General features: G+C 42.5%; 1 protein-coding gene across 1 annotated transcript in view; it reads right to left on the bottom strand.

Moving 5' to 3' along the window:
- Positions 1–393: 393 nt before the first annotated feature.
- Positions 394–15,529, bottom strand: part of MAOA (monoamine oxidase A) — a 75,525-nt gene continuing 60,389 nt past the window's right edge. Inside the window, exons 10-15 of the mRNA XM_032620525.1 lie at positions 11,927–11,980; positions 8,064–8,121; positions 6,476–6,573; positions 3,973–4,084; positions 3,711–3,773; positions 394–3,524 (exon numbers count right to left, since the gene is read on the bottom strand). Coding sequence (XP_032476416.1) covers positions 3,378–3,524; positions 3,711–3,773; positions 3,973–4,084; positions 6,476–6,573; positions 8,064–8,121; positions 11,927–11,980 — 532 coding nt within the window. The 3' untranslated portion in view covers positions 394–3,377. The remainder of the gene's footprint in view (positions 3,525–3,710; positions 3,774–3,972; positions 4,085–6,475; positions 6,574–8,063; positions 8,122–11,926; positions 11,981–15,529) is intronic.

Genomic DNA, 15,529 nt, shown 5'->3' with positions numbered 1-15,529 from the left:
TAGAATTCTGGCAACAAATGCATAAATCACATAATGTTGCTGTGAAAAGAATCCTTGGAAGCTATCAAAGGCAACCCACCCTTTTCCAGACAGGGAGACTGAGGCAGAGAACCAAAGCATTTGTTCAAGGAATCATAAGCTAATTAGGTGAGAAAGCTCTGATCAAACTCCACATTTTCTGTGGCCCAGTCGGGCAGACAATATTCTAGCATTTAATCAGCTCCCAGGAAACCTTGAGAAAAATAAAAGTCAAACTGAACTTTGAGAATTTGGAGTCAATACCAGGTGGCTTTTTAAGCCCATCCTCCACGGACACCGTCTCATTGTGACCTCCTGCTATATGAAGCCATTTAACCTTCAAACCATCACCTAAATAGAGGAGCCAGGTCTGAATCTGAGGTGATAGTGTACTTTATTAACAAACAAAACAGTACCACACAGGCAAAATCGTACTTCAATGGCAACACATACACACATGTGTACTCCCACGTGTAGCACTGGGGCACGTTTCAGACAGAACATTAGGCGCCAAGTTCACAAACTAAACACAGTTCACAATCGTTCGATATTTTGTCTTCAGGCTAATATAAGTGCTTATTTAACAGCTGTGACAAAAAGGTTAACTTTTCAAATCTCATTCTCAACCTTACTATGGAGTGAGGCTGACTCAGCCTTCAGAACTGTGAAGCGGCTGACTTAACAGGGCCAGGTTCGATCAGCTGCCTAAACCGACTTGAGTATCTCTGGGTGGAAGAGAAGACCTATGGCATCTTGGTGCTGGACCACCTCATGTATGTTGGGAGCCCTCAGCTCCAATTTCATGCCTAGGCACACCTGGGCTGGCCTTTATTTTTGATAATCTGGAGCTTAATGGGGCTGATCTAATTAGGATGAATTCATTGGTTTGCTAAAAAGTTTGAGGAGAGGGTGAATCACATACTCTGGAGTCCTTCAACATTTGAGACTTAGATATGTTAACAAGCTGATGACTGTTAAAACCATTGCCAGTTAAGTTGAAGTCAGCATTTCCCAAAAGGTGTGTCAGAACCGAGTTATTCAGTAAGCAAACAGAAACAACTGAAATAGATCAGGGATGTGATTTCTCAAAGCAGTTTGGTATAAAATGCAGCAAGTCCTTATGTATTGGAGCCTATCCAAGACAATACCATAATTCCCAAGTTAGCTAAAACACTTTTCAATTGCAAGGTAAGGAGTGGCAGAAAAATCCTGCTCTTTGCTTTGAGGATGTAATTTTGGATTTACAATAAGGTTAATTATGTAATAAACTTGGGTTGGCTCCTCTGGCAATGTTTAATTCCCATTCGATAAAAAATAGACAGTGGATTAGATTGCGTTATGGGGAGATAAAAAGGATATGAAACGAAATACTGAATATGGGAGAAGGTAGAAGCAGCAGACTCACCAGCTATAAAACAACTGGGTGACATTTAGTACAGGGGCAAAGACAAGGGTATCACTATTAAAAATGTCATCATTCTACTATAAATGGTATACTCTATGATAAAAGTATAAAATAATCCAGATGCAGAATGATTGACCTGATTAATTTTAAAAAAGGAATTTAATCTAGCTTATATAATAAATGTGTGGAAGTAGGTCCATCAAAATTTTAATTGATTTAAAAATTTTGGCACATAAAGAATAAGCTTCAGCTAGCTAGAAACTTCATTTAAAATGAAAGGCCTCGTTCATCAATGATGCAGGATAAGGTATTAGTGGGTATCTACCACCTGGGTAGCTGAGTCCACAGAATCTTCTTAACGGCTTTATTTGATCACATCTGTGTTGATTTTTCCCAGATATTTATATTTAAAAAAAGATACTTTATGGCTGAAACCTTTGGAAGGGGTTTTTAAAAATCTGACAGTCTTTTTTTTTTTGGCTGCACCTCAGGGCTTGCGGGATCTTAGTTCCCTGACCAGGGATCGAACCCAGGGCCCCCGGCAGTGAAAGCACCGAGTCCTAAGCACGGGACTGCCAGGGAACTCCCCTGACAGTTTTTAAAATGGGAGAGATAAGAGGTGAGCACTGTTCTGAGCCCACATTTCTCCTAAGACAGAGAACTTAGTCTTCATATATAAAATCACTCAATTTCATGTCTTTTATAAATCTTAATAACTAAGGCAAGTGGGGTTATAGTAAGAGCCCTCATTTCCTTTCAGTATTTGATAGTCTTGAGAAATAACACTCTCAGCGCCCCCTCGATGCTCTTAGCTGAGTGTCCCACGGAGCCCAAAGCATTTACTTTGAAAAAATTAGTGTTCAAAGCAGGCCCCCCCCAAAAAAAGAAAGAAAGAAATAACAATCAGAAATTTGTCATGTATTTCAGTACTTATTTGAGAGAAATTGGCAAGATGGTATTTACTCAAAGGTAACCATGTTGAAGACATGTTTAAGTTAACAGATCTGCCTAATTTTACTATGGCTGTAGAAAAAAAAATATGCCACTAGGGGCCTTCAGAAGGCCAGGGTGTACCTGAAAAAAGGAAACTACAGTTTCCCTGGAATTGGCAGAGAATGTTATGGACAACAAGCCAAGTCTAGCCACCTTCCAGGAGGACGAGAAGAAGCCTATTGCAGTCGGTCTCACGCAGAGCGAGTCAGGGAGGCCTCCTGGGGGACACTCTTGCCACTATCTGAGTCTGCTCACCTGGGGAGCTACAGACAAGTCACAGCAAGTCAATTTATGCATTCTACCTTGGTAAACACTGTCCTCTTTAAGAAGAAAAAGAGGACAAATACAAACAAACCAGCACGAAGCCTAGATGTCTAGAAACTTCACAGGCATTAGAAGCGGTCAGGAGATTCCTGAGGCAGCTGCCCACAAGATGTTGTCCCCTCACTGGTCTGAGGGCCTGAATCCTACCTCCACTGCTTTCCCTCATCCAAAGTGGGAGCTGCTCACCTCAGGAAGCTGTGAGTCTCTGGGGTCTGGGCCTACACTTCACCCTTTGTTAAGGACTTCAAAGGACAGTCACAGGCTGGGCCTTAACCTACTCGGCCTCTACAGGGAGAAAGTTAAATGCTTCACTTCTGCGTTCATCAGACGTTTTGTGTTAAAGGGGAGAAAAACAGGACACAGAAATTGTTTCTTATGAGCATGTCAACTTTAACTTCTTGAAATTAAGAAATTGATCACAAGGTTATCTTCTACCAATCAATACGAGCTGGTCTACAGACAAATCACAAGATGGAGTTTGATCTTACGGAAATTAAGGAGGTGATACACTGAGATTAAACTGAGGGGTTAAATCAGTGCACTTAAAAATGATCCGATGACACAGCCTTTCAATTTGTCAACATTTTACTTTTGATGATGCTGGGAAAGAGTAAGCAGAAAGCATGAAGCTGAAACTTCAGCATCGGGTCAGCAGCCTGAATTTGCACACCGCAAACCACAGGGCAGTTATCGATGTGGAAAATCCGACGATCTTCAGCAGGCCTGTCACGGAAGGCAGGTTCCTCTCCCAGAAGGTGTGGGTGATTTCTACAGCTGGAACATCCTGGATGAATGAACATAGATCTTTAGCAGAAAACTCTTACATGGACAAGGAGGGGCAAAACATATCTGTAAAATCAGTGCGTGGATCTGCCCTGGAGAGTGGCATCTACAATGACATCAGAGGCTAGAAGATGAGAGATTTTTACGTGCAATTCCTGGTCTATGCAGACGGAGCTGCCAAACTTACCTCTGATTCAGGTTCTTGGACCCATATGTCTTTCTTTGCCACCTTCCCCAAAGCATTCAAGACCTGAAAGAAAGTGGCCATGGTATTATGAAATGAGGTTCTTCGACAGATTCAAGGCCCTGCTGGCCACAGATGAGCCTTATGTGTGGAGTGAGGGGCAGAGAAGTGGACATATAGACCATCAGTGGTAAGATCTGGAAAGACCAGATGCCAACTATGTTGCTGGACTTGGGAGGGAGGGTGACTAGGCTTCCTGTCTTACCTCTCTAGCTGCCCGTTCTCCGGCCTCTACTGCTCCTTCCATGTAACCGCTCCACTGTGTGGCCGTCTCCGTGCCAGCAAAGTAAATCCTGCCCACGGGCTGGCGGATCACCCTTCAAGGGAACAGAGAGGCCACACAGAGTTACCTGGGAAGGTGCTGAGGATCAATGAGCCAGTTACTGCCCTCATCTACCCCGCAGAAGACAAGGAAACTCTCAGATTGTTTCCAAAACTCTCATGCAACTCAGCCAAAGGTGAAAGGTTCCTCCTCGTTTCCTGGGCCTGCACCGAAGGATCTGAACTTTCAAGCCAGAGACGATCAGGCCGTCAGTTCGTCAATCACTAAAGGTGATGATGACCTTTTTCTAGCCAGCCAGAATTAGAAATATAAGAATGTGCATTAAGATCACACTCAGATCTATGTGCTGCATGTTTCCTGTTTGCAGCCCGTTCTGCTACCTACAGTAAGGGGTGAGTTCTTCATGAGATCACATCTGACTGCAGACCCCAGCCATGCAGATACTCCCAGGGTGCCGGGAGAAACCATGGTGGTGAGTGGGAAGACAGGGAGAGAAACTGATTTCTAGCAAAGGAAAGACCCGAAGGATTATATGTCTATCTCCTTAAAAAACAACCTCTGGTGGGCTTCCCTGGTGGCGCAGTGGTTGAGAGTCTGCCTGCCGATGCAGGGGACACGGGTTCGTGCCCCGGTCCGGGAAGATCCCACATGCCGCGGAGCGGCTGGGCCCATGGGCCATGGCTGCTGAGCCTGCGCGTCCGGAGCCTGTGCTCTGCAACAGGAGAGGCCACAACAGTGAGAGGCCCGCACACCACAAAAAAAAAAAAAAAAAAAAAAAAAGAACAACCTCTGGGAGTTTGGGGTTAGTAGATGCAAACTATTATATATAGAATGGATGGACAACAAGGTCCTACTGTATAGCACAGGGAACAACAGTATATTCAATGTCCTGGGATAAACCATAATGGAAAAGAATATAAAAAAGAATGCGTATAAGTGCATAACTGAGTCACTTTGCTGTACAGCAGAAATTAACACAACACTGTAAATCAACTATACTTCAATTAAAAAAAAACTTCTGTACAGTTAGTTTCTATGGATTTATCTAGAGACTGCCTGAGGGTAGCAAAATGGGCCTTCTCTTATGAAGAGGTCCTAGTGAAGAGACCCACGGAAAGGTTGGGCTGAATGAGCAACTGTCACCTCCTACCTTGTCATCTTTGACTCCTGCCACGTCTGCAGCCATTTTCATGAAATCTCCTAAACCGTTACCTCCGCCCCAAAGGCCTTCACCTCAACCCACTGTCACGCCTTTTTCCAACTCAGAAATCCTTAGCTTCAGCTATTCATGATCCTCACCCCATCTTCTAGACTCCAGAAGCACTCCAGTTCATCAATACAGTTATCCCTAACAAAGGCTATTCATTCTCAGCTTGAGATCTGACACAAATAGCCAACACTAACTGTCCTTTGGAAAAGGAATTGTAAAAAGCACCCAAGACCTAAGTAGATTTTCCCATGAATCATTTAATCTTTCATCAGATATTGATGACTTTCACTGAAATACTGCACAAGTCTAAAATGATTGATTCTGGCATAAACCTAAAATTGAACTAAAATCATTGCTTATTTAATAATTCAATCAAGAAAAAACAAACAAAAAGCTCATGTAAGGTAAGGGTTAACAAACCCTTCTTCCTTCTCTGTGGACACACGTGACCTTGAGTTAATCTTCTAGTTCTGTTCCTCTAGAAACCTGATGAAGGTATAATGCCATATGTGTTGCCAGGCAGCACTGCCTGTGGTGAAAATGGCTCTCTTGCATCCCCACATTGGTAAATTGTATCTGGGATGGGAAACTGTCATGAATTGTAATTATCTGGGAAGAGTCTATATAACTTTGGGCTTTCTTGAGTGTGGTACATCTTGTAACTGGGCATGTCCCTTGCGGGGACCCTGGACACTGCCTATGAGGCTGTTATAAGAGACCATGGCTCCTGTGACGCATGGGGCTTCTAAGCTAAGGTGAACTCTCCCATCTTGCACGCGTGTCAACTCCCCGTGAGTGAGGATGCTTCCCCGTGAAGAGGAATGTCTGATGCTGCTCTGCCGGCAAGACATGTTTAGCCCATGTCCTTCTATGTAGACTGCTGTCCAGGAGCCTAGAGTAGTTGTGCGAGACTAAATGTTTAGTTGAGCTCAAGAAGGCCCCTTGGAGGACACTGCAGCTTGCAGAATTCTCACACGTAGCGCCAACATCTGAAATCCTCACCAGTGCTCTACGATTATTTTATGTGCTGTCAGCTACTGTCCTAGGTACGGACATACTTCTTTTCCTATGGACATCCAGAAATATACAAACTATCTGGGACATTAGAAATAAGAATGCTGATTGCTATTTTTTAAAATTCCCATTGAGCTTTGCTTCTCTATTTCTAAGTTTGGCTCACGCCTTGTATCAACTGGTATAGCGTCTGGGTAGTACCTTCCGTACTGAGTCATGATACCCGGGGGGAAGTAGGCCGTGTAGCAGCCCCCGGAGTACTGCTCCTCACACCAGTTCTTCTCTTCATAGTGCACCGGCTGCAGTTAAATGGGGAGAAAATTTCAAAGGGAAGACAAAGCTGAAAGGCCACCAGTCAACAATAAAGGCTCTTATGTACTTTGCTTTAACAGAAAGTTTACATGAAAAAAAAAGCAGCACTGCTCCTGGGCTCTGCGACCACGTGTGCTAGAATATCTAGTCACCTTCTCACGGCCACCTCTTCCTGTCTCTCATTTACAGATTCAAGGCATGTGTATGTCTCCTTGTTAGAATCTGCACTGCTTAGGAATCTTGAGAGATGAATCTTCTCTACCTCCAGAAAGAGGGACTTTAAATGTGGGAAGTTAATAAAATATAAGGAAAGTATTCAAAGACGTTGGATAGCTACAGATGATTAAAATCCATGAGGATGAAGATTTTAAGTGTTCTGTGAGAAATAAAATTATAGTCTGTACCAAAAAAAAAGCAGCACCGTTTTTCTAACTTAAGGGGAAACACGACAGTACCAAGTAATGGCCTTTTGTGAGGTACCAACTGACAAAACGTGTATACTTTGACTTTCTCAACCTCTTGCCCAGGAGAGACGTGAAGTATTCCAATATCTGGAAGACAGGGCATCTCCATGCAGATTCTGATCAGAACCTGATCAACAATCAGATTCTGGAAAGGTCTGCTCCAATCTCCGCATTCTCTAAATAACAGACTTTACTTCCCCATCTACCAAGGCATTACTGCCGGAAAAAAAAGGGTGGGAGGGTAGAAGAAAAGCACAGTGTCTAAGAAAAAGGCTTTTTTCAGAACCCCTTCTCTCAGCTGGAAACGTGAATGATGGGAATCCTGCTAAAAAGGGAACAATTAAAGATGAAAAATGTTTCCCAAGGGACATGAGAGAACCTTCTCTGATCTCCCTAACACATTCTGCAAGTTTATTCTTTGAACAGTTCAGAGATAATCCCCTGAAAGAGCCCCCAGCTATCTGGTAGGGCCTTTAAAAAGAATTTCATTCTCATAATTGCTTTCAGTGGTGGATTGAAAGCACTGAAATTTCTAAATGAAGTGTGAATAGAGTCTTCAGATAGAAAAACAAATTAGTATGACTTTGACCTGGGCAGAGAGTCCAGATTCAGTCTATCTTATCAAGTATATACTACTGTGTCTTCACCAACAAATGACGATACAGCTGGGATTTTATTTTGCAGCAGTCATTTGACATTGACAAGAGGGCAGGGCCTCTGTTCTGGGAACTGATCTCAATCACCCTGGAGATAATACCTGTAGCTCCTGCCTCTCATTACAACTGGCTGCCAGTTATCCAGTGAACATTTAAACAGCCCAGGAAACTGCTGCATCAGAAATTGCATGCACTGACAGCCGCTTTTAATGGTGTTTTGTGATTGCTGAAGTTAAACCGCCAGTAAGCATATTCCTTCTCTTCATAACACTGTCAGGAAACCAGAATCTGCTTTGCTTTACCACTTAGAGCAAACAGAGCAGAACCTGCTAGGGATTAAAGCTGGGGATTTCTTACTTGTAAAGCTTCTTGGGATCCTAGCACTTTGGCGTACAGCTCACAGATTTTCCTCTTCCTATAAAAAAGAACCAAAAAATGTTAAGGAAGTAATGACTGATGAGTACAGAATAAACACAATGAGTTCCAGGGCTCTTGCCAATGAACTAGATTTATTAAGGGAAAAATGAAAATCAATGGCCTTCTGTATGAACACTTCCATGAATCTCTGCACTCAGATTAACTCTTTTCCTGAATACAGTCATGTGCTTTGAAGATGCAACAGAATTTTTCTTCTCTTTTACATTTTTGCCTCTTTCACTACCTAATACCATAACTATTCAGTTAAAATGGGGGAAATGAGATGAAATTCAGTTTTAGGAGTTGATTCTAAGTCACTTTTCTGGAATATGTAAAATTCTAAAATAATCTCTTTTACAAGTCTATAGTAAGTATGATGGTGTCTTTTAACTATCCTATATTTATGTTTTAAAGATCTATGAACATATAAAGCTCATTTAATCTTTTTTTTTTTTTTTTTTTTTTGTGGCACCGCATGGCACGTGGGATCTTAGTTCCCCAACCAGGGATCGAACTGCACCCCCTGCCGTGGAAGTGCAGAGTCTTAACCACTGGACTGCCAGGGAAGTCCCCATTTAATCTTTTTTTTTTTCTTTTTTTTTTTTTTTGTGGTACGTGGGTCTCTCACTGTTGTGGCCTCTCCTGTTGCCGAGCACAGGCTCCGGACGTGCAGGCCCAGTGGCCATGGCTCACGGGCCTAGCCGCTCCGCGGCATGTGGGATCTTCCCAGACCAGGGCACGAACCTGTGTCCCCTGCATCGGCAGGGGGACTCTCAACCACTGTGCCACCAGGGAAGCCCCCAATAAAACTTTTTAAAAAAGTGCTCCAAAATATTTTTTACAGGCTAATAATCAACTGTAAAAAAATATGGAAAAGGGTTTAATTCAAACCTGTAAGACAAGCATTAGAAGCTAAAGAGACAAAAGGCAAAACAATGTTGAGCTGGGAAGAAAGGGGGGAAGGGAAGGTTATAGTTATTAGTAATAAACAGATTTTAAAAGACGCCAATTTTGGAATTCCCTGGAGGTCCAGTGGTTAGGACTCTGCACTTTCACTGCCGGGGGCCCGGGTTTGATCCCTGGTCGGGGAACTACGATCCCGCAAGCCGTGCAGCACAGCCAAAAAAAAAGACGCCAATTTAATGTTGCCAAGTTATATTAGAAAATATTTTTTAAATGTGTCCCCAATCTCTCTGAATAATGTGGGACAAAATGTAACTTTATAAATTTATCCAAATGCTCACACTTACACCATTTATACAGCTCCTTCAAGGAGCTGTTCATACTACAGATCAATAATGATAAAGGAAAGGCAGAACTGGAAGAAGTCTCAAGACTACTGTCCACCTGACTGCCTCTCTCTGTCTAATCCAAGCCCCTCATTTCAGACATGAGGAGGCTGAGGCTCAGTGCACGGAAGAGACTGGCTCAACATCACTCAGCTAATTAATGGCAGGTCGAGGGTCTACTCTCCTGAGCATCCCTCCTATAGTAAGTGCTCAATAAAATTTTACTGAATCAAAATCCATCCTCAGCCAAGTATGGTACCATCTTTCCTATTCTATGATAAGATAGGTGACTGATTCTTACCTACTTCACATGAGTGTTACAAGAAATAATTCTGACATTTTGAGTCAATTAGAAAACAAAAGTATTGACAATCATTATTCTGAAAAACTTAATAATGCTTAACTTATTTTCAGTATATAAAGAATAATAAAATCTTTGTTAAAACAGAGTGAACCTTAAAATCTAATCAACCTACTTCGTAGGCTATTTTTCATTCATGAACAATAAACTAGTAATAATAGAAATATGTCATTATTTACTATACTTCACATTATTAAATGAGTCAAGGATTAGCTCATACAAACACATCAGGAAATTATCTTCTCCATCCCTTCCTCCCATTAATACAAAAATTTTTTAGAAAAGTTATATAAGATAAGGATGTTGGAGCAATGCACCGATTGATTAGCTGGACTCTAAAAATAACACAACATACTTTACTATTTTTTTAAATTAATTAATTAACTATTGGCTGCGTTGGGTCTTCATTGCTGCGCGAGGGCTTTCTCTAGTTGCAGAGAGCGGGGGCTACTCTTCGTTGCAGTGCACGGGCTTCTCATTGCGGTGGCTTCTCTTGTTGCAGAGCACAGGCTCCAGGCGCACGGGCTTCAGTAGTTGCAGCACGCGGGCTCAGTAGCTGTGACTTGTGGGCTCTAGAGCGCAGGCTCAGTAGTTGTGGCGCACGGGCTTAGTTGCTCCGCGGCGTGTGGGATCTTCCCAGACCAGGGCTTGAACCCGTGTCCCCTGCATTGGCAGGCAGATTCTTAACCACTGTGCCACCAGGGAAGTCCCAACAGAGCATACTTTAAATGATGGCCAAAAGAGGTCATTGTGCAAGTTGAATTTACCCACTGGTTTCTAAATCTGGCTGCTCATCATAATCACTCAAAAAGCTTGTTAAAAAATACAAGTACTCGGGCCCCACCCCTAACCTACCAAATCATAATCTACCAGCCTCAGAAAAATTTTCCAAACATTCTTTGGGAAATGTTGATGCAGTTGGTCCTGAGAACCATTACTTTAGTCAATGACATTCGGAGTTCTAAGGGTTTTTGCCTTATAAAAATTTTGAGAAGTTTAGCCACTATGTGGAATCATAACCAAATGTCTACATCCAGGCTGGTATTTATTTTACTATTAATAAGGAGGGAATGCAGGAAATCCAAAAGAAAATGTCAAGCTTAGTGTGACGTAATGAAAAAAAGCACACATTCGATGCTATTTTTGACTTTGTCAGAAGCTAGCGGTGGAGCCTTGAACAAATCATTCCCCATCACTGGACCCCCAAATTCTTCCTCTATTGAGTGAGTAGGCGAACAACAAAAGGGTTCCCCCTTCCTGACATCAAATCTCACGGCTGCTCAAATAAACAAATCCGTGTGCAAACGTGGGAACTTCTGTGGCCTTTCTCTGACTTGCAAAGTCATCAAAGTAGCTCTCAAAGCAAGGGCTGCTAGTGGATTTGCTGCTTAATTTTTAAATCAAATGCAGAGAGAAGTATACATTTGCCTGCGTATTGGCCCTCTTCAAAAGCTAACAAAGGATTTAGGGTTACCCTAAAGAAGGGAAGCCCAGAAATGTCCAGAGGCAGCCCCCGCCAACAGCCTAATGAGTGTTTCCAGGTAAGAGTTCCAGGTAAGATTTTACTTGAACAAAGGATCCCAGTGCAAAACAAAGCAAAACAAATACAACAAAACAGGAAGAGAGAAAGGGAGACAAAAAGAAAAAAGCCATTGTCCTAAAATAATTGTTTTCTACTGGGAAGCTCTTGGGAGAAGGGAACATCAGAGCTGTATCCCAGATAATCAAAGGAGCATACTTTTATGTATACAAGTTGGAATAGGTTGGAAGACCTATGTATAGATTTGCTTTTCAGAAAAAGTACATGTCAGAGAACCTTGGAGAAAGACTAATGGTCTGGCAAGGTGATTGGGACTTGTCCTTTTAAGCTTTATTCACAGCTAACTTTTTAAAGTGATTTTTCTCCATCCATTTACTGGGAAAGCCTACCTCCCGACCACTGTAAAATGAACACAAAGATGTGACACTAAATTGATATACGCATATGGGCAAGGACTGAGTCAAGGGGGCGTAGTGAAATACAAAAAGGTTGATTTGTTGAGATTTTGAGATTAATGAATTATTGCAGTTTTCATAATGCTGTCATCCTGTTGTTAGTGCAACAAGCACAATATAAAGCTAACCTTTTATACGTTTCAGGTGTAAATACTTACCTTAGTTCTTTATGGACTTTAGCAAGGCGGTCAGCTTTTCGAGCAAGGATGAAGCTGGAGAGAGAGGTTACATTTGAACGATTAGGCGACAGTGGTTTATCTTAAGAGTTGTCTCTTTAAAGTGTTCTTGCCTCCACCTACTCAGCATTAATAGACTCTCCCACACCCTCCCATTATTTCCCTCTACTAGAGCAAATGCCAGACTGTCTTCATCTGCCTCTCTGTCCTCCCTGCTAGGCTGTGGGATCCTAAACAACAGGTCACCTCCTACTCAATATTTTACCCCCAAAGTTTAGCACAGTCCTTGGCATACAGTAGGAAATGAACTGTCAGATGAATTAATGTTGCTTTAAATGATTATCCTGGTAATGACTGTTGCTGTCTGACAAGTACTTGATAAAAGCTGGAGAAACAAATATCAATAAGTGCTTGTTGGGAATTCCCTGGCGGTCCAGTGGTTAGGACTCTGTGCCTCCACTGCAGGGGGCACGGGTTCGATCCTTGGTCGGGGAGCAATGAGATCCCGTATGCCACGAGGCGTGGCCAAAAAAAAAAGTGCCTGTAGTGGCTGCCATGGTGGGCCACCCAGATCCCTCTTCAGGACCAAATGCTCATTACCCTCAGCTCACAACCAAACCCCTCCCTAGCAACTGCACTCTGTAGCAGAGAACTGCCTGGTGCAATGTCCCATCCCTTCCCAGAATGACTGGCTCTGTTGTGTGGTGGGTACCAAAGCCCACCCCCTCGTCTCAGTGCAGACACCTCTGAAGGGCCATCCCCGCTCCAGAGTTTCCCAAGGGATGGCTTTGGCCTCTGTTGGGGCAACACCGGAGCCCAGCCTCTCCCTCTGCTCAATCCTGATTCCTTCCCTTCCCCCCAGGTAGCGGTCCCCATAGCAGTTCCTGAAGAACCTCCTGCACCCAAATCTCCATCTCCGAGTTGGCTTCCTGGAAAACTGGCCTAGCCTATGCTCAATTCAGTGACTCAGTAAAACTCAGTTATAATCTCTCTGCTTCCCTTTAATCAAATAGATTCTATTTATTATACTGATATTACTAATTGCATGTATATTTTAAAGAATTGAATTGTGACAAGAAATCCTTAGTTATGCTATTATTAGAAAGCTTTCAAAAAATCCAAATGAGCTAAAGGACAATGAAATTATTTCTCCATTTAAAAAAAGTTTTAAAATTGTATTCTTTTGTTCTAGACCGAAAAGACAAGTAGATCAAGACTGAAAATGTGAGGGCTGAAAACAGGTATTTCATCCTCTCCCTCAAGCTCCCCTCCCAATTAAACTGTTCTTCAATTTGATTGGCAATTCCTTTAGAGTTGTTATTCGAGATCATTCTGCGAAACAAAGATACAAAGCTGTGGACTGTTTAAGAAATTTGAACCATTGAACTTCTGGGGACATAGTCATGATTTTGGTTGATTTAACTAACACTTTATGTTGTGGCTTGCTGGTAATGATTTTAGTTAAATTTTAGGTTTCTGCAAGAATCAATCATTTTAGACTTGTGCAGTATTTCAATGAAAATCACCAACATCTGATAAAAGATTAAATGATTTATCTGAAAACCCTTTTAGATCTTGGGTGCTTTTTACAATTCCCTTTTCTAGTGGGAAGCAGCCGCATAGCACAGGGAGATCAGCTCGGTGCTTTGTGACCGCCTGGAGGGGTGGGATAGGGAGGGTGGGAGGGAGGGAGACACAAGAGGGAAGAGATATGGGAAAATATGTATAACTGATTCACATTGTTATAAAGCAGAAACTAACACACCATTGTAAAGCAATTATACCCCAATAAAGATGTTAAAAAAAAAATAAATGGCAGTTAGGTTTGGCTATATCTGTCAAATCTCAAGTCATGAATGAAATAACCTCTTTGATCTAATTGTAACAACGGACAACTATCATTGAACTTCCTTTGGTGTTTTATTGGAGAAATTAAACATCCTGGCTTTGGGTTGGGAACATTTCACAGCTCTAAAGTACAAGGTCCTTTCTAGTTTCCAAAAGGCACTAGTTATCACAAACAGTGCTGGGCAATTATACCACCCCTGTCTTCAAGGCTTTCATTGCCTAGAGCAAAGAGCAGGGTAGAGGCAATATAGCTTCAAGGCAAGAACAGGGTGGAAGCGATTGTCCAGATAAAACAGATCAGAGTATCACTTTCTAGGAGCTGCCTAAATAAGCCCATTACCACCTAGAAGGCTTCTGCAATACATGTCCTTGTTAAAAAACATAAAGAAACGCCGGAAGAGCAGATGCCGCAATATTTAATACCCAGGGCAAGAAGAACATCAATATTCTTTCATCTACAGTTGGATTGATCTTGACCGACAAGTCTCCTGAAACCTCTGCCTCAACCTCCTGCATTTCTTTGGCACATAGAAGGCGACGGCAAACTGCCCAAACAATCTATGTATTTTCTTGCCCAGGGGGGTCAGAGATGAACAGGGTGCAATGTTCCTATAGTCTTTACATTGTGAGCACCTGCCCTTACCAGGGAGGCTGGTGCTATTTCTTATATTTTACAGCCAGAGAAGTAGTTATAAATTGTCTTGTTGGCAGTCCAGTAGCATAGCCTTTTTCTAAGTCCCTAGGGTCATGGGTCTGCTCCTTTTGATTTTGTAATTTCCCTTCAGTGACGCAATGCACATGAGCTCAACTCTCCTCGGGGTGAAGGGGAAAACCACTGGTTTCTAGAGTCACTGACTGCTATAGAAGCTGTGCTCTTTTATTGCAATGTGGTAGAATAAATAGCCCTTTTGTTTGTATTGCTTTGAGGAGGACTAAAAGACATGGCAACTGGGAGGCTACGGCACTCCTTAGAAATCTCTTTGTGGGAGCTCCGATTCCCTCTCTGGACCCCTAGTCTCCAGAGGGCAGAGCAGCTGTGTGAGGGGATGGTAGGAGAGAAAGAGAGCTCTCCTCTTCCAGACACAGAACCTTGCCCTGGACCATCCCTGGTGAAGTAGCCATAGAGTGACCTACTGGAAAAAGTGCCCTACACTCAAGGCCTGGTTCTCCTTTGAACTGCACTTCCTCATTAGTCATCCATCTTATCTCCCAGGGTAATAATTAACATATTTTTCTTCACTTTCTTTCTTTTTTTTTTTTTCTTGGCTGTGCCACACAGCTTGTGGGATCTTAGTTCCTCGACCAGGGATCGAATCCGGGCCCTCGGCGGCAAAAGCGCGGAGTCCTAACCACTGGACCACCAGGGAATTCCAACAATTAACATATTGACACTTGCTAGGTAGTGATGTCTAGAATGGAGAAAGGAATAAAGCCCAGAAAACATTACTTTGGAAGGTTTTACAGGATAAAACAGTTCTCATTCCAGAATGGTTGTCAACATCCTGTAGGCAAGGTGGTCTACCATCCCGCCTGTCTAGCTGCGTTTTTTTCTCTGTCCTCCACGTGTAAGTTTATGGGGGAAAGAAACATATGGGCACAAGTTCAAAGTGGTGTTAATTTTAGTAAAGTTTCTCAGTGTTCTTGTGCCACATACTCTAATATTTTCATACATGGAAACGTGACATAAATTGTCTGTAGGGTTATTTAGCATTGCTTGAGCTCTAGTGCAAAACAACA

The sequence above is a fragment of the Phocoena sinus genome, chromosome X (assembly GCF_008692025.1).
Source record: "Phocoena sinus isolate mPhoSin1 chromosome X, mPhoSin1.pri, whole genome shotgun sequence".
Taxonomy (NCBI): domain Eukaryota; kingdom Metazoa; phylum Chordata; class Mammalia; order Artiodactyla; family Phocoenidae; genus Phocoena; species Phocoena sinus.
This window is presented reverse-complemented; position numbering and strand designations above follow the sequence as displayed.